This window comes from Gallus gallus, chromosome 13, assembly GCF_016699485.2.
Source record: "Gallus gallus isolate bGalGal1 chromosome 13, bGalGal1.mat.broiler.GRCg7b, whole genome shotgun sequence".
Lineage (NCBI taxonomy): Eukaryota > Metazoa > Chordata > Aves > Galliformes > Phasianidae > Gallus > Gallus gallus.
In genome coordinates this window covers 13,866,162-13,885,234 of record NC_052544.1, presented here as the reverse complement: position 1 = coordinate 13,885,234, position 19,073 = coordinate 13,866,162, and the positions used below count along the sequence as shown (strand labels likewise).

Genomic DNA, 19,073 nt, shown 5'->3' with positions numbered 1-19,073 from the left:
TGACATTACGGTATTTGGAAGCACACACAGTCTCTGCTGACACCAAGCCAGCGTTTTGGTCCATGACACTTATTGATGTGGTCAGGGGGTGAAGGGTGATGGGGACAACATGCAGAGCGGTTCTGGCACCGGGAGACATCCTGACCTGGTGTGTCAGAGCACATCCCCACACACCAATGGTGACAGGGCCGATTTCCCCAGGCTCTTTTCCCCCTTCTGTGCACTCAAAACACTCATTTTGGCCATCATCGAGCTCCACGTGTTTCTACTGTGCTTCACTTGAATGACTCCAGAACGACCGGTCAGCTCACAAAGTGCTTCACAAGTCACGGCTGAGGCTTACAGAGCAGACCTGAACACAACCACCGAGAACCCAGCAGTCCCCCATAAGTGTACAATGGGGGCAGAAGGAGGACAACACTCCCAGGCAGCGTGCAACAGCTAATGACAGCATACAACAACTAACCACAATTAACCCGTCATACACAGGCAGGAAAAAGTGCATCTGCTGCATTAACTGGTCACTGTAATCAGCTGTAGGAGAAATCCTCTTCTGCCCTTACAGTGCCTGCAATATAGCTTGACTTTGTGTATTCTGTACAGTTAGGATGGGACATGCTTAGCAAATATAACATCTCTGGGGAGTAAATACGAAGAGCTGAAGCAGGCCTGCTGCTAATAATTGGTTTCTTTGACACATATGAAAGCAATTTAACTTTTTTTTTTCAAAGAGCTTACTGCCCTTTTGTTTCTCTGAAGACAACTGCAAATCATCTAACATGCAGCATTTTCTATGGTTAAAAAAATGAAAATAAAACAATGACCTCTTTTAGCTAGTCGTGCAGAACCCTCTGGATCAGCGAGCAGAGCTTGAACCTCTCTGCGTAATCAGAGGATTTCAACCTGAGCTCCACAGTGCAGAGCTGACGCAGCAAATGCCCTTTTAATGCTCGAAGGGGCCGTGACCTCCAGCCACAGCACCCAGAGCTGTTCAATGGGGCAGCTCAGCACCCGGCTGGTGCACAAGGGGAACCGAACTGGGCCACAGGTACCCAGAGAAACAAGAACTGATTTTTAGGATGTACTGTTGAAAAGAGTCAAGCAGCCCTGTGTGATGTCCCATGGCCTACCCATGGCAGTGGGAAGAAGGCACAACCCAATGGTGTCCTTCTCTGAGCGCCAAAGTGAAGCATCTTGTTCCAGCTCTGCTGCTCCGCATTTCTTTCCCTCCTTGGTGGGATTCACACCTTAGGAAGGGGCCTGGCCACAGCAGGACACACACAAGCCATGCAAGAAAGGGAAGAGCAGGTACTGTACCAGTGGGCAGGGCACGCTCACCCCATCCAGGCCTGGCAGACCTGGATCCCCATTGCTGCCTGTAATACTACGATCTCCCTGTTTAAGAAAAAATAACTGCTTGTTGAGAGTGATAAAGGACAGGGGAGTTACTTGAACAGACATCAGTGCCTGAGCAGAAAGGAGAAAGAATGGGCTCAGAACTCTGTGCATCCATTTCTGATGACACAGCAAATCAACAGAGTTGTTTTATGGTGGGGAGTTCACAGACACACAGAGACTGTCATCTGGGAAATATCTTCTGTGCTCAAAGCAGTGATTCTCATTTGAAAAGGATGAGGGTTAAATCATCCAGCATGTCGAGAGAGGAAAGGTGATCCATCAGAAACAAAATATTTGTAGCTCACATTCAATCTCCAGGCAAAATAAAGCACAGCGAACGAAGGACATTTTTGCTGGTATGGTGGAGTTCCACGACAGCTCTGATTGCTGTAGCTGTGCTGGAGAGGTGAGAAAGCCACGCGTGTGGACGAGAAATGTGTTTTTGGAGGGTTAAAGCGGATGGCTGGCACTGCTAGTTAAGTGCAGCTGAACTACGACGCCACATTTGGGCAGTTTCAATAGTTGACACAAATTATTCTTTCATCCTGAAACCGCACAGCATTTTAAGGGATGGCTATCTCTGCTTTCAGCCATTAAACAAACAGCAGTAAGTAAAAGGAGGTTCATTTCACCAGGCCAAATAACCAGGGTGAATTTTTTTCTGAGCCATATCCAAGGTTTGAAAAATGCCAGAGAATCCCACCTTCCTCAGACCTGGACATCAAGGCAGGGATTCTGGAAAGGCTGTTTGTGCACATGCAGCACAACAGTGGCCCAGGACGTGTCTGAGAAAGGACGGATCTGAGCTGCTAGCTGCTATCTCAGCCTGAGAAACACGGGAGGTCTCTGATCCCAGAGGCACTTTTTGGCAGCCTCGGGGCTCATACATCACACAGCCTTGGCAGTATTAACATGCTATCAACACCAACTCACTTCCCCACGCGGGAGAGCTAGAGTCAGCACGGTCCCTGCTCAGTCTGGGGAGATGATGGGATAAAGAGCTGACCTGGCTTTCAAACTGCCTCCCATCCACTGCACGGAGTTACTCCCCAATTGCAAATGCACTCAAAATCTAGGCAGGCAGCTTCACCAGGGCACGCTATCTCCTGAAGAGCATTACTGAAGCCCATTGTTCCTGACTGCAATAAGAAGGTCTCTACACAAAGATTCTTTATTTTTACTGCTGTGGCTTGTTCCCATCTGGCCAGTGAGGAGCCCTTAAAGCAAGCACTGAACTTCCAGCAGTGCAGATAAAACAAACCATTAAGAAAAGTGAGAAAACAATAACCATCTGCTCTGGTTTACTGCAAACTAAAGATCTACCAAATCCTCCCTCCCTTTCCCGGGCTGCAAAGCTTGCGTTCCCTTTCAGTCCCTGTAACACACACTTCAGATGAGCAAAGCAGAAGACGTACCACAGGGCAGGGTTGGTCCAGTCCAGGAGGGCCGGGTTCCCCCTTCTGCCCTTTGGCTCCTTTTCTCCCTGGTATCCCTCTCTCGCCCTGTTGTTGCAAAAGAAAAATAGTCTCAGGAACAGAGGGGTGGCTGGCAGGGGAAACACACCTTGTTTTTCACATTGTACAGTTATTGCATAGTCCCACATTTCAGCCAGAGTAGGGATGTCTGCACTGGTGCAACCTTAATGGGGCAACTGAATGACAAAGTCTTCAGTTAAAGCAGGATAGCAATAATTTAATCGGGTGGCTGTCACCAGTTACTGCTAGAGACCAGGTTGGGAGCTGGCAGCAAGGAGTGTTGGGCAGCCCTGCCAGCACTGCTGGAGCACCAGCTCCCAGCACGGCACCAGTCACCAGCCAGGCTCCTTTTTATTTAAGGATCCCTGTAACAAAACCTGACTGGGATCCAGTTTCAAGGTCTATAAACCAAAACTAGCAATTCTTCCCAACCTGGAGCTGCCAGGTTGCTCCAGCTCCCCCAGTGTTTGCAGGCTGCCAAGGAGGGACAGGCTTGCAGAAAGCCCTTCCAAGCCAGCAGGCATTCATAGAATGTCCATACAAATACTTTGCCACAGTAAAGGCCTTACAGCAGCGAACCGCGAAACACTGGAGCTGGAGGGGAGCCCATTCTGCAGGACATGAGAGCAGCAGCCAGTCCTGCCCCAGCTCACTCGTCCCCCACCAGCACCCTTACAGCCGTAACTCACTCACCTTCTCCCCTCTTTCACTCTTCTCTCCCTTTTCTCCTCTGAGACCTGGGAAACCCTGTTATGGATTTTTTTTTGGTGGGAAAGAAAAGGGTTGTAAGCTTACTTCGTGCACATCCCAGTATCTCAAATTAACAGAAGCAACCAGCAAAGAATACGACATTTCTCCCCTTTTGTCTTTGTATCTCATAAATTTATTGGGAAAGCTACTGCTTTAACTATCCTACTAGTATTTCATCTATAAGAGATTTTGATTTTCCTGAATCTGATAGAAGTATTCCCAGTTGGGAGGGAAAGCCCCCACAGCACCTTCAGCTGAGCAGTGGTACCCGGTGTGATACGGTACTGCTGTGCAGGGGGAGCAGCCATCCAACAGCTGCCTTGAGTTAAGCCTCTTCCTACTGACACTGTTCCATGGGTGCCCTAAGTAAGGGAGAACAGTCTATGCAGTGTTAGTTACGTCTATCTGTGAGAACAGCAAGCAACCTTGATGGCCTTTACATGTGTGTGATTCACACTTCTACACATCACCATCAAATTTCTCCATACTCACATCTAATCCCGGCTCTCCTGGCTTTCCCTGCAGTTGTAAAAACAAAAACAAGACACGTTGGACTGATTTCAGTGCAGCAGACAAATATTCCCATTTGGTGACATACTACATTTGGTGGAGACAGTGAGGGTTTCACAGCTGTCTGTGCACTCAGCATTGCCCATCTGGGCATGATGTGCTCCCAGGTTGTTCAGGGAGCAACCATTACACCCCAGTGCTGTCATCAAATGCTGACAGATGCTAGAAAACAGCAACTCATTGGACCTCAGGTTCTGGAGACAAATGTTGGTAAAATGAGCAATTTAGACTAGGAAGAAGCTTTGGCCATCAATAACGTGGCTTCTATGGAGCTCCAGCAGGGAGAAGAAGGAGATCTAATGCAGGCCCACACCAATGATTACCTTTTCTCCTTTGGTACCGGGTAAGCCAATGAGCCCTGGGGCACCAGGGAGACCCTTGAAGACAGTTAAAAGAAAAAAAGCATTAGGAAAGTTGCTGTAAGGCTGGGCTCTGCCAACAGTCAGAAACGAGATGTGGGGAAACAACTCACAGCTGGGCCTGTGTCGCCGCGCTCCCCCTTCTCACCGCTGTCACCTTTTTCTCCCTTTGCACCATCCAAGCCCTGCAGAAATGAAACACTGCCATCAGCCGAGCAGCACGTGGGCCTTGGGAACAGCCTCAGGTGGGAAGTTGGTGCAAAAAGGCAGGATTGTGCTCTCAGGCACAGCAGTGCAAACGTAAGACCCGCTGCACCAACCCCAAACACGGCTGGGACAAGGACAGCCAAGGACAAGGACGCCTCCCAGCAGCTCACACCCTTGCTGCTGTTAATGTTTTCCTCTTGACCAGACCATATGAGAAACAGTTGAAAATAAAGGTTTCAGTATGTGGGTTTGGAAACCCAGACTTGCGTGTGCTGCAGGCTGTCAGGACTCCATAGCGGATTTAAGATCATAAAACGTATTTGGAAGGAAGAATGGCTTGTTTTCAAAAACACCAACTGCTGACCAACACAATCAAGGGATGCGTTGTCACAAACAGTGACAAAAAAAATCAGTCCCCAGAGCTGACAGTCCTTTGTGGTCCTGCAAATAATGCAGTGGCAGCCTGGAAACAGTGGGTGACATTTAATTTATTGACTTACTTTAGGCCCCTGGATTCCTGGAGGACCCTACAGGAAAGACAATGGTGCATTATAAAAGCAGAATTTAAACACAAACCCCTACGTCTGCTTCCCCAACCGCTCCTTGCTAAAGTTACAGGCTGACAATGGCTGAATACTTCTTTGTCAAGACAGGTGGTAGTTTATTTGGTTCTCCTACGTCAAATCAGTGGGAAGGAACTGTAAAAGGCTGCGTTGCGTAACACACAACAATAAAACGCTGAAGAGTCAGCTCTGGAGGGAGAGCTGTGCAGCAGCGCAGAAACGCTGTGTGGCTGTGAAGCATTACCCCGCGTGGTCTCCCTGAGGTGCCCATAGACCAGTGAAGGTCTCTCAGCTTTCCCGACCCCCTTGGCAGCTCCCCGGCCTTTTGGAATACTGTAGGTAGCAAACACCTCAGAAACCTGCACTGAAAATGACTGTGTGTATTCATATCACTGCCCACATCCTCTCCTGCTGCAATCAATGGCAAAAAAAAAAACCAACTGACCTGGGTGAATTTCTGGGAGTATCAACACCACGGTGGTGGGGAACCCAAATTGACAGCCGCCCAGGTTAAACAGAACAAAACACCCCATTTTCCTTTCACTAATTGCATGGTATAACTCCGCAGCCCTGCTCTATTGCATGTGCCAATGTCCCATCACCCTACCATGGGGCCGGGCAATCCGGGCGGTCCTGGCTCCGGGATGATCTGCATGAAGGAATTAAATGGCTCATTAATGGGGCTGGGAATGGGGACACAGAGAAAGCAGGCAGCTCGGGAAGGAAAACCTCACACAGCCCAGGACTGCTGTAGCTTAGCCCTCTAATTTAATAGAGGCCATCCAGGTATCTGCTAACCAAAGAGGTGCCCATAGAATCTGTAGGTAAATGGACCTCAGTAAGCACACAAATCAGGCTGGGCCTCAGAAAGAGAGGCATGGGCCATGCTACTCAGTACATTTGCTAGTTGCAAAATAGATACAATAGAAAATGAGGTCATTTTCCATATGGACACAAAGAAACCAGCCTTTCTGTTAAAAAAAAATATCAGAATTAGAGCTCATATGTCATTAATAAACACCTAAAAAAAGTTGATAAATTGATACTAAGCACAAGGCGTGAAAAAAGAAAAAAAAACAGTGCAGAAGCCCTATAAAACAGTACAGAGCTCAGTATGTTTTTAGAGCAAAACAAAATGGCAATCCTCAACCACCAAAGCAACGTCTGAAGTCCCTACGCAATGCCTGCTTATTTCCCCCATCTTCCCTAATACACAAACCCCACTTAGAGGCATCCCGAAGTTCTCGTGGAAAAGGGCCGTTCTGTGCTCTGCACTGATGCACCCACCAACCTCCCCTGCCCTTGCCTCATGGAAGAGGCTGTGTGGTGTCAGCGCCTTACGTGGTTGTTCTGCAAACACGGTGATCCGGCGTCTCCTTTCTCTCCTTTTGGCCCATCTGCTCCCTAAAAGATACGGATTTTGCACTGAAGTGTTGCAAAAAGACCAAGAGAAAAATGCATTTGTCTTCTCCTAAACGCCATCCTCCTTTGCTCCAGCAATAGCTGGGGAGCTATTTGAGAAAAGGAGATTTTCTCCAGGCTGGAGCAGGCATTTCATTTATTCTGAAATAAGCCACTATCAGCACCATTAGTTAGGAGCACTCCAAGTCCCCACTCCCTCCAGCTGAAGCAGCGTAGCACAGACAGACGCTGCCCAGCTCAACAAAACCCAACCACACACCAAGACTTGCAGGAACCAATGCGCTGCAGCACAGCAGACATACCGGTGGACCCGATAAGCCCATTTCTCCCGTCTCTCCTTTCGGTCCTGTGATCCCCGCACTGCCTTGGTCACCCTTAGCTCCTTTGGGACCCTAGAATTTTACAGAAAACAGACACGGGTGTTGAAGAGAACCAACCAAAACAACAACCAGCCAACTAACAACCTATTTCTGCCTTTCTGCTGTTTTGGTTTTTTCCACCCCTTCACCGCAGTGCCAACTCGTGAAAACATGTTTTAATGTTAAAACTCACACATAGTGATTTTGCAGACACAGCAGAATTTCGCTTGGCCATCGCAAGGAATGCAGCAATTTAGGGTTTGGAAGGTTTACGTCAGAATTTGAGACTGTCTCATGAACAACTTGTAAAAGTAGCCCATTTAACTCAGCAGATGTGGACAAGAGCAGCATCTGCGTGCCCAGAGCTGAGTGTTTAACTCGGGGAGGGGCAGCACCATAGGGCAGAGGGCTTTAGGGGCAGGCTGATGTTGGCTTTCACAAGGGCAGCCACCACAGACGCGCAGTTCACTTCTCTCTAACTCAGCCCCTGAGCGCTCTCCTGCACCATTCCACCTGGTCCAACCATGCCGTGTACCTTTTCTCCATCCAGTCCAGGTGGACCTGGCAGGCCCAGCTCTCCCTGAAGCAACACAAAGAAAGCAGAGCCAACAGTAAATTAAATCAGTAAATAACCCCAGGAAGACATTTTGAGAGGAAAGAAGTTACTCATTTATGGTGGTTATGGGTTGAGCATTGGAGGCTGAGGAGCAGCAGTGAGGATGACACCCAGATCTGATGGGCTTCATCGGCCCAGCACAACCTGGGCTGAGGTTGGGCAGCACCAAAATGCTGCCCTGTCCCATGTGCTGACACACACCGGTCAACAAATTAAGCTTTCTTTTAAAGAAACGATAGCTGACAGTAAGTTATTGGTGATGAGTTATGAACAAGGGCAGTGGCAGCTGCAGGAGCACAGTGACAGAGTGCAGGCACTGCCCTGGCATGTCGGTGTGTAGGAGGTGGGCTCACACTGCAACCTTTGACACTCCCAAACTCAACTCAGGCATTTTCCCCCATCATCTTCTCCCTCCCACCCCAAGAAAAGTCTCTGGAGGAGGCCAAGGACCAAGAAAAGGAGAGCCCCTCTTGGCTGTTGTATGAAAACTTGCCTTTTCAGCTGAAGGAAGCATTAAGGAACATTTCCTTCACCACACACAGCCCCACATCCTGCCTTATTTTAGCAGACATTTGCCCAGCCTTGTTATACAACAGCCACTAACGAACACCCAGCTCTCTCAGCAGCACGGCCTGTGCAGCGGTGGTCAGCCTTACCTTTGGGCCTGGAGCGCCCTGCGGGCCCGGCGGCCCTGGGGGACCTGGAGAGCCCTAAAAAAAACAGCCAACAGAAAAGGCATGAGCACAACTGCTTCACCTTCCACAGAGCACACGGTGTGCTCAGTGCTGGAGCCTTGCACCAACACCATCAGTGCCAGCACAAACACACCCATGAGCTCAGCCCCTGGCACTGAGGGGGCACAGGCCACGAGCCATGCAGCAGGCAGGGTGCTGTGGGGTGTTGGCACAGCCCCACACTGGACTGTATTGTTTGCACACTTAAGCAACGCCTTCTTCCTGTGCTCTGCTGGGTACAGAGAGCACAGAACACCTTACATTGAGATTTGCAGGTTAGCCCAAACAGCAAACTCGTGGACTCCCAGCTGAAAAACAACCCCTGTCACACCTTTTGTCCTTCAAACATTATCACATTAATCACACTGGAAGCTGCGTAAAGCAATCACTCTCCAAGCTCTGTTCCCACATATGGTAAGCATGCAAACAGACAACAAGCAGGAGAATGCCTATGGCCGAGCAGTGTGGTGTGCTCTCGGCCACGTCCACATGCACACACAGGGATGTCCTACAGATGGACTCTGCTGCATCTGCTGGGCCACTCCGAGGAGCTCCATCCACAGCCTCCACTCACGGAGCTGCATGCCGTGCTCCTGTCAGAGCAACCCGTGCAGACATCTGGCAAACGGTAATTACCACCACTTTGGGTATCCCCGCAGCCTGTTATAAAACAATTAGGAGGGTTCTCAAATGTGTCTGTAATTAAGTATTTATTCTGTCCGCCTTCTTTTATCCTAACACAAGCAGCAGAGAGAGGCCTGGCAGGCACTGGGGCAGGTTAGCGCCCAGGCACTGCACCCCGGCACTGCACCCCATCCTCCCATTGCCTTCAAGGACACCCAAGCAGAGACAATTTGCAGTGAAAACCACACACAAGGTGGAATAAACCCTTCTATCTGGGCTGGCTCTGTGCTAAGAGCTCAGGAAGGAGAAGCAGCCCAGGGCTTCAGCACCCCCTGCCACCCCCAGGAAGCAGCTCACCTTGTGTGCATCCAGGATGCGGCCGTCGTAGTCGATGACCACTGTGTCACCCTGTTCCCCTTTTGGGCCAGGGGGGCCCTGCAACCGAGGACAAACCCTGTTTAGTTTCTGCAGCACCTGAGAAGCAGGCTGTGTGACAGCGAGGACGCAGCAGCCCGGTGTCTGGGGGGAATGACCAGGCACCAATGTAATCAGTTCCTAGACAGACAGCTGTCATCCATCCAAACCTCAAAAGCCTATGAATGTACATAACTGAGGGGTGCAGCAAAACCATTACTTGAGCAACCCTATTCACAGCTTCTTACAGCAAAGAAAAAATGATGACAGGATGGTCACGCTGATAAGAAAATCAGACTTTACTGCATTTCCCAGCGCTGTCTCCATGGGCAGTATTTGGTATTGTTTTAATATGCACCATCTGCATTTCCTAACACAGAACCGATCCTTATGCTATTGGACAACACGCTAAACAGGAGGAGGTGGTGCAGGACAGCTCAGGGCATGGAGATAACACCAAACACTGAAAGGAAAGTGGGAACATCCATACCCGGGGTCCGATGGAGCCGACTCCTCCCTTCTCACCGGGTTCACCCTGAAAACGCAGACCATATTTTTTGTTTCAGAAACACCAAGGAAAACATGCACTATTTATCCTACAGCTAGCTAAATGGCATGAGATGCCAGCATGCATTTTAGATTCCAGGCAAAGTATGGTGCCAACAAGGAACCGCTGCAACCAGCGAAACAAAACCCCCCAGAAACACAACAAAGCAAACAAAAAACCCAACAGATCTGACTTCAGAGGAAATGCGTTTTGCACAGAGTGATGCTGGAGGAGCACGGAGGAGCTGGCAGCAGGAAGACATCCATCTCACGGTGCAAGCGCTGCCCGCTGCTCCCGCCATGCCAAGCTCTGGCTCCTTGTGCTGCAGCTTCTCTGTTTGCTTTAGGCTGAATATTGCATGTGGAAAGTCTCAGCCAACATGTTTAAACCATTTCTGAGGGTGAGTTTAAGGAAGAAGCCTGTGCCAATTATTTTTTATTATTATTTTTTAAAGTGGGAGTTTTGAATGGCTTTAATATTCCCACCGCGGTGACCTGGAGTTCAGCTCAGGATTCAGAACTGCCCCTGCTGCCTTACCCGTGGAAATCTATTCATGAGTCAAATTAAAGCCCCTGACAAAGTAACAAATAATGAATGTACAGACACAAGAAGTCTTCATAGGAAAATTTCAATTCAGCAGATCCTAGGGGGAACAAACAAGCACTGCTACCATATTTTTAGAACAAAGAACATTAGAGGGTCATCCAAGCCCACGTTTCTGCATCCTACATAGCCTAGCAAGGAGCCATGGCTGTTCAATACAGAAAGCATAACCAGGGATAGATCAGACTAAATAAGAAGCAGCTGAGGAGGGAATAGCGGCTTATGAATGCTGTCCATGTTATATCATCACCACTTAACATATCAAGACTGTCTTACTACATCTCTTTGCAGTTCTGAAGATAAGTAGAACAGTAAGGCACATAAGTGCTCTCCACTTTGAAGCAATACCACAACATTCGATGCATGAAGATCAAAATGTGATCAGAGATTTAACTATCTGGGGAAAAAAGAGGCAATTCAATGAAAAACATTAAAGGAGATGATTTTTGGAAACTCTTACATCCATCTCCAGCTTTCATTAAGCTGCCAGAAGAAGGTATAATACTTCTCAAAATCTCCCGTTTGTTTCACTTTTGGCACTTTATGAGACTTTTAGACAGGAAAGGCTTACGACACCAACTCAGCCAAAACACACTGCATGCAGCACAGTGCCTCCCCAACGGGCTGGCACTCACCTTGGGTCCTGGCGCGCCGTCCGTGCCATTCTCTCCCTTCAGACCCGTGCTTCCCTTTTCTCCCTGAAAGCAAGATGATTTAGATGAATGCTATATGGGTAGGATGGAGAATAGATTTTTCCAGATTGTAGTTTTCTTGCCTTATTGTTACTTTTATGTGCAGAAGTGAAGAAAGCACTGCTTTTAACCTAAAACGTATCACATTGCCCACGTGCAAAATGGGGAACGCTCAAGATTAAGGGGAGCTTTCAGGCTTAGCAGTTTGGCTGTGGGCTGTGTGTTCATCTGCAACGTTGGCTCCACAACCACAGCCCAAAGGCTCCCAACTGAGAGCCCAAAGCCCAGGCCATCACCAGCAATGCTGTTCAAATTATTTCTGCAATTAGAGGCTCTCCATGGCAATTCTCTGCAACAGCCAACAAGTTGCAAACTCAAGGCTTTCTGGGCAGAGGGATGAGTTACACATCTCTTTCTCTGTTTTTTGTTCTTTCCATATTCAGGCAGAATTGTATTTCTCAGCATGCCCCAACCACAACACAGTGCCAATGAGAAAGCCAGAGAGCAACAGGTGCTGCCAAGCACATACATTAGATAGACACAGAACAGACACTCACCTTAGGGCCTGAAAGTCCTGGTTCCCCTGGGATGCCATCATCACCCTGATGAAACAAAGCACAAAGAGCCTGTACACGTGTGCCATCGGGGTTCAACTCTTCATTCATCCCCATTGACCATAGCACAGATCTGAGCGCCACTCGGGTTCACAGGAAGCCAGGAGAAGCCTGCAGTGTGGTCTTCTGCTCCCATCCAGCTGTGTCAGCCTCCCCTGCTCACAGGTATGGGGCATGGCAACAGAGTTATGTATTTGACCCACAAGGGGTTTTGGGGAGCCTCGTGAATCTCCTACAGGCCTCCTGCAAACTACCACCCATCGTCATGGACTTCACTTTGACCACCTGCACACCAGGAGGAGACTTTCTGGGGCTCACGTGTCACGCTTTGTTCTTCACCTGATGTGATACTGCCCTGTAGGTGCTCAAGAGGTTAATTTTGCTGGGCACTTGCCAAATCTTTACACAAATTGTCATCTGAAAAATGCATACGACCATGTCTGTTTTGGGGCAAAACAGCAAGAGGGAACAGCTGGGCCCTGTCAGCACTTTGGTTTTGGTTGAAGGCAGTGATTTATTCACTCCTTGATTGGGCCAGGAGCAGAAAACACGTGCATCTCCCAGTCTTTGACACCCAACCCAAACAGAGCATCTCTCCTTCTGAGTGTGGGAATTCCTCTCCTGCCCATGAGAATTGACCACACCGAGACTGTGTGTGGCCATGCCTCTCCCAGGAAACTCAGCCCACCACAGGGCCTTCTGGGAGATAACGTCTTCCAAAAGCTTCTCAGTCAAGCTCGAATTATCTGAGCAGAAGGACTCAGACCTACTGCTTTGTTTGGCATTCAGTATTTCATTCTTTTTGTCTACTGGGCAGATGCAATTGCAGCTTCTGGCCTGTTTGCTGTAATGAAAGCCATGCTTTTACATGGCAGCATCTGTGCTGCAGGGTCGTGCAATCACAGCTCTTCGTGGAGCACATGGGAAGGACCCCAGGGAACACCACTGGGGCTGCTGCATGCAGCCAGGACTGCAGTTTCTCCATCACCCTCTGGAAGCAGTTTCCCTAGTCTAGCACTCAGCAAAGCAAAGCAAAATCACTGTTTTACCTTCTTCCCTTGCATGCCGGGCTCGCCCTTCAAAAGCAATAAACACAGAAAAGAAAGATGATTAGGGAAAAAGAAAATAAGGCCAACTGTGCTAACACCCCAAATTCATTGTCAAGTTCAAATAATTCACTTGTGTTGATCAACTTTATCCCCCCAAAATAGAAGAAAGCACATTCTAACAGCATGCTGACCTCCAACCCCCGCAGCTCCTACCCCACCCCATTTCAAGGTTTTATTAGGGGCAGGGGCTGTGCTTTCTGTGTAGGTTGCACATTCGGACAACTTCAAGTCAACGGCTGATTCAGTACTTCAGAAATTCACTATCTGATCAGTATGGACGAGAGCAACTCCACCGTGAAATACGTATGTTCATTTCTACTCCTCTTCTACAGAAATATGTCAAGAATTCTTGTTAGAATTTGTTTATCACCCACCTTTGGCCCCGGGGGTCCCCTGGCACCCTATGGAATGAAAAAACAGTTGGTTGTGCTTATTTGACAATAGAGCAAAACAGAATACAGACACATCCAGGAAAATTTTCATCCCCATGAAAAAAACGATGCAGATGCCAGCTTCTCATCCCCCCTTGTAAACAGAACCATGCTCCCAACAACAACTAGTAAATAGACATACATATATATTTTTACTTGTGCATTCTATGCATTATCATTTTTGGCATCAATCAGCAAAGACATGAAACCACCCTGTGCAGAGCAAGCAACATGCAGAGCAAGGGATGTCCTGGGCAGTGCAATAGGAACACCTTTGTGCAATACTCACCACAAGGCCGTCCTCCCCTGGCTCGCCTTTAAGACCCTACAAAAAAAACAAAAGCAAAAGAAACACCACCTGGAAGTATCAATCATTCCTCATTCTCAACACTCAGTGATAATCAGGCCATCCAACAGCATTGTTTCAGCTTATTTCTTTATTAAATGAATTGCCAGTGATCTGAAGACTTGTAGCAGGTCTTCTGATGCCTACAAATCACTGAGGAGATCCCCTTTGGGCTCTCTGCATTACAACTGGTGGCCACAAACACACGCTCCAGGTCCAGCTCTTTGCTCCAGAAGATGGAAATCTCCCTCTGCTCCCTCACCCCAAGACCCAAAACTCTGCAACGCAAGTGGCCACCAGCACTGGGAACAAAGCATTTGGGACGGGGAAGGGGATGCCCTTAATTCTCCTCTCCCTCGAAGGGCTGGGGACCACACAGTATGTGCCCACTGCACAGCTCTGGTCCTTACAGGGGGGCCTTGAGGTCCTCTTGGGCCATCTTTTCCTGTGTCACCAGGAGGCCCCCGGGCACCTGGGGGTCCTGGTGGACCAGGGGGGCCAGTGGCTCCATCTCGACCTTGATCGCCCTGGAAGAGGTTCACACAGATATAGTGAGATGAAGCAGCGTGGACAAGCACAGCAGCTTGGCATTGGCCAGAGGGTGCCCACAACACATGCATTGCATTCCCAGGCCATGGGCAACTTGACCACTACCATCCTGGGCAGGATTAATTGCAGCAGCCAACTGGAAAGGCTGGGAGCAAGCTCAGAGCTGCTCCAAGACCTTTGAGTCTGGTTCCTCAACTGGGATTTTGCTCAACGCTTTCCAACAGGGTTTCATCTCATTAAGCCTTTCCCCAGCAACTGTCTGCATAGAATCCACCAATTCAACATACCCAGAAATAAATGAAACCCAACAACATGCTGGCGTGGAGCATGCACACAAGTCCAGACCTTAGTGGACCACACCAAAAAAAAAAACCCATAAAAAAAGAAAAAAAGAAAGCAGTTCTTAGTAGTAGACTTAAAATACAGCCAAAATCCTATATTAACATCCAGCTTAGCTGACATCCTACTGGGATGCAAGGAAAGAAAGCAGCCACTGCCTCTCCTTGTGATTGCAAAGGTTCAGTGCACGCTGTGCAAGGGGAGCACTGCAACCCGCCGCCAGCCACCGCGGTCCCAACATGCAGCTACACAATGCAAATCCTCATGGAAAGGCTGTGCCATCAATCTTCTAGCAACATCTGGACGGGTTACCAGCGAGGCTCCAACAGGGCTGTATTTAATATGTGGTCCACCCTCAAATCACGGACAAGCGTGGGATTTTCAGAAGTCCTTAAGTGACTCAGCAGCACAAACCCCGCTGTCTTTCAACAAGATGCGTGCTCCTAAATCACTTGCATAGTTTTTGAAGATCCTATTTGCTAATCCTGAACGCTGCATCCAATTACAACAAGAGTCCTCCCACCAAATTTTGCCTAATTGAAAAGTCACATCTGGAGCACAGGGATTTAGACAATTGCATTTTAATGCATTTTACTTTATGATACTATGATACTTATGATACTATGGACACCATGCGTACACCCTATGAACATTTATAGGACTTGCTGCGCGATCCCCGCTTCCCATGAAGGACCAAATGCTGAAACCCCACCACTTTTATGACTCTTTGCTTTGCCAAAACTCCCCCTGAATTCTGACAGGGCTCCCCCTGGCTGCTCCTTGCAGGCACCTCTGAGTGCCCCATGGCAGTGACCATTTCAAACAGCACCAGTGCACCATCAGCCAGAAGGAGGGAACAAAAGCAGCTCAAACAAACACAGCAAACCAGAGGCAGCAGATCTGATACGTCTACCTTGAGCACACGGCGGCTAAAGACAAGCTGATCGTTAGCCAAGAATCCATGATTGAGGCGAGGGAAAACCATCTAGCACAGTGCAGGGGAAGGAGGAAGAGGAAAGAGCAAGAATTTAGGATGTAAGCACAGCACAGAGCGAGTTTGAAAGGCCATCAAATGCATAACAACTTCTCTTCAATAATTAATGGCTATAAGAGGAGTAGGTCTGGATAGACAACCGGTGGCTTTCACGTTCTGGATGCACTGGAGGCTCACTAAGTAGGCACAGCAAAACAAGTCTCCTTTCATGAGTTTACTGCACAATAGGACATTCAGGGCTGCTGGGTATGGACGATTCTCCACTGCAGGACTCTTCTGCAGAATGCAGAGCATTTTCCAGTAAAAGCCACATGGGATACAGCCCAGCCTTTCTCCTGAGATCAAATATTATCTTTTTTTTTAGAGGCTAAAATGAATACTGATGTATTCCCCAGCCTGCAAACACCGATAAATCTCTCAGATTTATATGATGCAAAAACAATGTATTCAGACCATGTCAGTAGTCATTGCTATTATCTTTCAGCCTTTCCACTTATCTAGAGAGAAGCAGTAGGTTTCCTTTCTTGGGCTGTTTTTGCTTGCTCCCTTTCCACCATCCAGCCCAGGGTCCATCCATCAGAAGACTGCAAGAGGAGAGACCGAGGAATGGAGCAAACAGAACGTCCTCCAGGAAAGAGGATTTTCACTCTGCAGAGAGAGGCTTTAGCTCAGCCCTCACTCAATTACAGCCATTCTGGAAAGGCATAATGCCCAAACCCTAAAGGGTAAAACCAAGATGAAGCCGCATCCACATCAATGGTGTCACAGAGCCCTTACACATTTTATTTTAAATGATCCCTGCTAAGGATGGTGATCGCCCTCAGGGCTATGAAATGCAGAGATGTCATCTCTGGCTCTGCAAACATCTGGACTACAGAGAGGTGGGTGCCAGGGAAGCACGCAGTAAGCCAGAGCTGCCCCACACTGCACTGGCCCTCAGGCTTTCGGGCTGTTGGATCTGACCCTGTGCAGCACTGTGGGCTCAGAGAAAAGACACCAGGAACACTGACATTTGTCAGCTTCAGAATATGCAATTTAGCTATTTCAACATCGTGATTCAAACTAAGTAAATACTATAAAGATCTGTTCATTTCCACAATGACTGTCACGCTGAGCCCTGCAGGACACTCCACACGCTGAGCTCTTACCTGCAACTGGAGCTCAGCAAGCATCTTTTTGCATAAAGGGAAAAAGGCCCTTTTCACCTGCTGAGCCCCAGCCCACAGCTGCCTCAGGTTTAACTCTGCAGCAGCTCAGAAGCTGATGCTGCTGGGACAGTCCCTGGCTGTTAAGCAGGAGAGCACCTCATGGGCTACGGAGCATGGGAGCTTTTCACTGCAACAGGAGGCAGAGGCACTGGGAAACAAAGCCAGAGAGCCAACAGCCTCAGGTCACCTTTGCCAGGCACCTGGACACTGGATGAAACCAGGTGATGCTGCACTGCCGTTGTCCTTGAGCTGCCACATCTTATCTGAAAAGTGCCTGAGACATTGTGGCAAAGCTCACAATCCTTCCTCTTCCTTCACCTAACCTCCACCAGTGACTCCCACCTGTGCCGCCCATGCTACCAGAAGTCATACTTGGGATTCTTTGAGACACACAAGGACAAGCATGTGTTGAAGGCCCTCTCCCCCTTCTCGAGAGCCTATCTGGCACCACTGCCACATACACAACCCAGATGTGCAAAGTTCATCAAATCCCATCATTTGTCCAAACATCTGCATTGTCAGTGAGAAGAGCATCAGCTAAGCCAGGGTAATAAATCCAGAGCGGCCATCCCGCAGGGAGCTGGCCCGGATTATGAAGCTGTTTAGAGGTGTAAGGAAGTGTTTAAGAGAGAAACCAGCATGAAACGCAGGGCACTGAGGTCTCAGCCCTGGCAGCATCCTGCTTTTGCTCCTTCATTCCTCCCCAAAACAGAGAGGACACATGCTCCTACTTTTTCCCTATCAGTGCACCCAGGGGCATCGCACCAGTGCTGGGTGTTTGTTCCCTGCCTGGGTAGGTACAGCCCTGCAGCGCCCTTTGCAGGCCCTCAAATGCTCAGTTCTACCACTGGGTTTTGCCATGGACAGCCCAACAGGAACTGCTGCCTCAGGTCTCCAAAAATCAACCCCCAACATCCACATGAGCCACACTCATGTGTGTAATAACCACATATCCATGCTGCTGGCAGGTATTAATTAGGGACAGATACAGCAGCAGACACCAACACATCCAGTAGCTGTTTCCCAGTATCCTCATCTCAGCTCCATCGCATGCAGTCCCTCCAAAACCAACTTATTTTCTTTTAATCTGTCATTCCTGGTGATAACATGTTTGTGTTCAGTGACACGCACCGTCCCAACCCCACCTCCCGTAGACACATTTGTGAGCACACAGTGCTGGATGCATCCAGAGTTATTTATCTTCCCGCTGATGTGATGACTTGCTGTGACATCTTTCAAAACCATCTCAACAAAGCTACCACCAAAACTCGAGGAAGAAGATAGATTAAACTAAGAAATAAAAAATAATCTGGGCCAGATGGTATCAATAAGTTTCATATCCAATCCAGTCCCGAATGCTGGAGATAGAACGGCAGTGATTTTCACAGCCAGGCACTGTTGGTTGGTAGACCTACTTAGTCCAGCCTTTTTCTTAATCTTGTGTAAAAGGATGTGAAAAAAAAAAAAAAATATATATATATATAATATTAATAAAAACAAGATGACACAAGAATAAAATAAAATCTGGACAAAGATCACCCATGGGAAAATAAACACATAATTAGCGGTAGATTAAAACATGAGACGAGCACTGCCGTGGAAGCTGGCGCTCATGTCTGCAAGTCCAGTCCAGGCCTCTGCCCACTGCTGTGCAGCAGGACGGGGGCTGCAGGCAGCAGTCAGGCCCCCTACAGACCTGGCAGCACAAGACCTGGAGCTCCAAAGCCTGGTGAGCACCTCCGGCACCAAGCAAATCACCGACCCCCACACATACCCTCTCCCACAGAAGTAACCTACAGCCCCAGCCAAGGAGCAAAGACTCACAGCCGTGTGCAGCTGAATCGTCTCCCAAAGCCTTTTCTGAGGGTGAGTAAGCACTCAGAACAAGGCTGAGACACTGAGCCCCTCCACAGCTGTGCAGGAATAAATCTGGCTGGGGAATATTAGGGGCTCTCGAAGCCCCAGGGTGATGTTTCCAGATGCACCCATGGAGCTGCTTTGGGAAATGACACCAAAAAGCACTTAACAGCCTCGAGTGGAAAAAGGAAAAATGGCCCTGAGGCATCTCCAGCCAACATTAACCACTGCCCTGTGCAGATAACTCCATCTGAGCTACAGACAGAACAATTTCCCCCTCACCTTTTAGTTAC

At 48.6% G+C, this 19,073-nt stretch overlaps 1 protein-coding gene across 18 annotated transcripts in view; it reads right to left on the bottom strand.

The window, feature by feature from the left end:
• The window catches only part of COL23A1 (collagen type XXIII alpha 1 chain), a 156,558-nt gene that overhangs the window by 9,214 nt on the left and 128,271 nt on the right, over window positions 1-19,073 (bottom strand). For 4 of the 18 annotated variants that reach the window (XM_040647194.2, XM_040647196.2, XM_040647197.2 and 1 more), the window contains 22 exons: window positions 15,635-15,706; window positions 14,244-14,360; window positions 13,777-13,812; window positions 13,431-13,457; window positions 12,997-13,023; window positions 11,891-11,935; window positions 11,277-11,339; window positions 9,982-10,026; window positions 9,435-9,512; window positions 9,090-9,113; window positions 8,376-8,429; window positions 7,639-7,683; window positions 7,047-7,136; window positions 6,664-6,726; window positions 5,930-5,971; window positions 5,260-5,286; window positions 4,666-4,737; window positions 4,517-4,570; window positions 4,116-4,142; window positions 3,567-3,620; window positions 2,814-2,900; window positions 1,318-1,395 (listed from right to left, as the gene is read on the bottom strand). In XM_040647194.2, the coding sequence (XP_040503128.1) occupies window positions 1,318-1,395; window positions 2,814-2,900; window positions 3,567-3,620; window positions 4,116-4,142; window positions 4,517-4,570; window positions 4,666-4,737; window positions 5,260-5,286; window positions 5,930-5,971; window positions 6,664-6,726; window positions 7,047-7,136; window positions 7,639-7,683; window positions 8,376-8,429; window positions 9,090-9,113; window positions 9,435-9,512; window positions 9,982-10,026; window positions 11,277-11,339; window positions 11,891-11,935; window positions 12,997-13,023; window positions 13,431-13,457; window positions 13,777-13,812; window positions 14,244-14,360; window positions 15,635-15,706 (1,227 nt within the window). The remainder of the gene's footprint in view (window positions 1-1,317; window positions 1,396-2,813; window positions 2,901-3,566; window positions 3,621-4,115; window positions 4,143-4,516; window positions 4,571-4,665; window positions 4,738-5,259; window positions 5,287-5,929; window positions 5,972-6,663; window positions 6,727-7,046; window positions 7,137-7,638; window positions 7,684-8,375; window positions 8,430-9,089; window positions 9,114-9,434; window positions 9,513-9,981; window positions 10,027-11,276; window positions 11,340-11,890; window positions 11,936-12,996; window positions 13,024-13,430; window positions 13,458-13,776; window positions 13,813-14,243; window positions 14,361-15,634; window positions 15,707-19,073) is intronic. The other 14 variants (XM_040647202.2, XM_040647204.2, XM_040647207.2 and 11 more) reach the window with 8 other exon arrangements.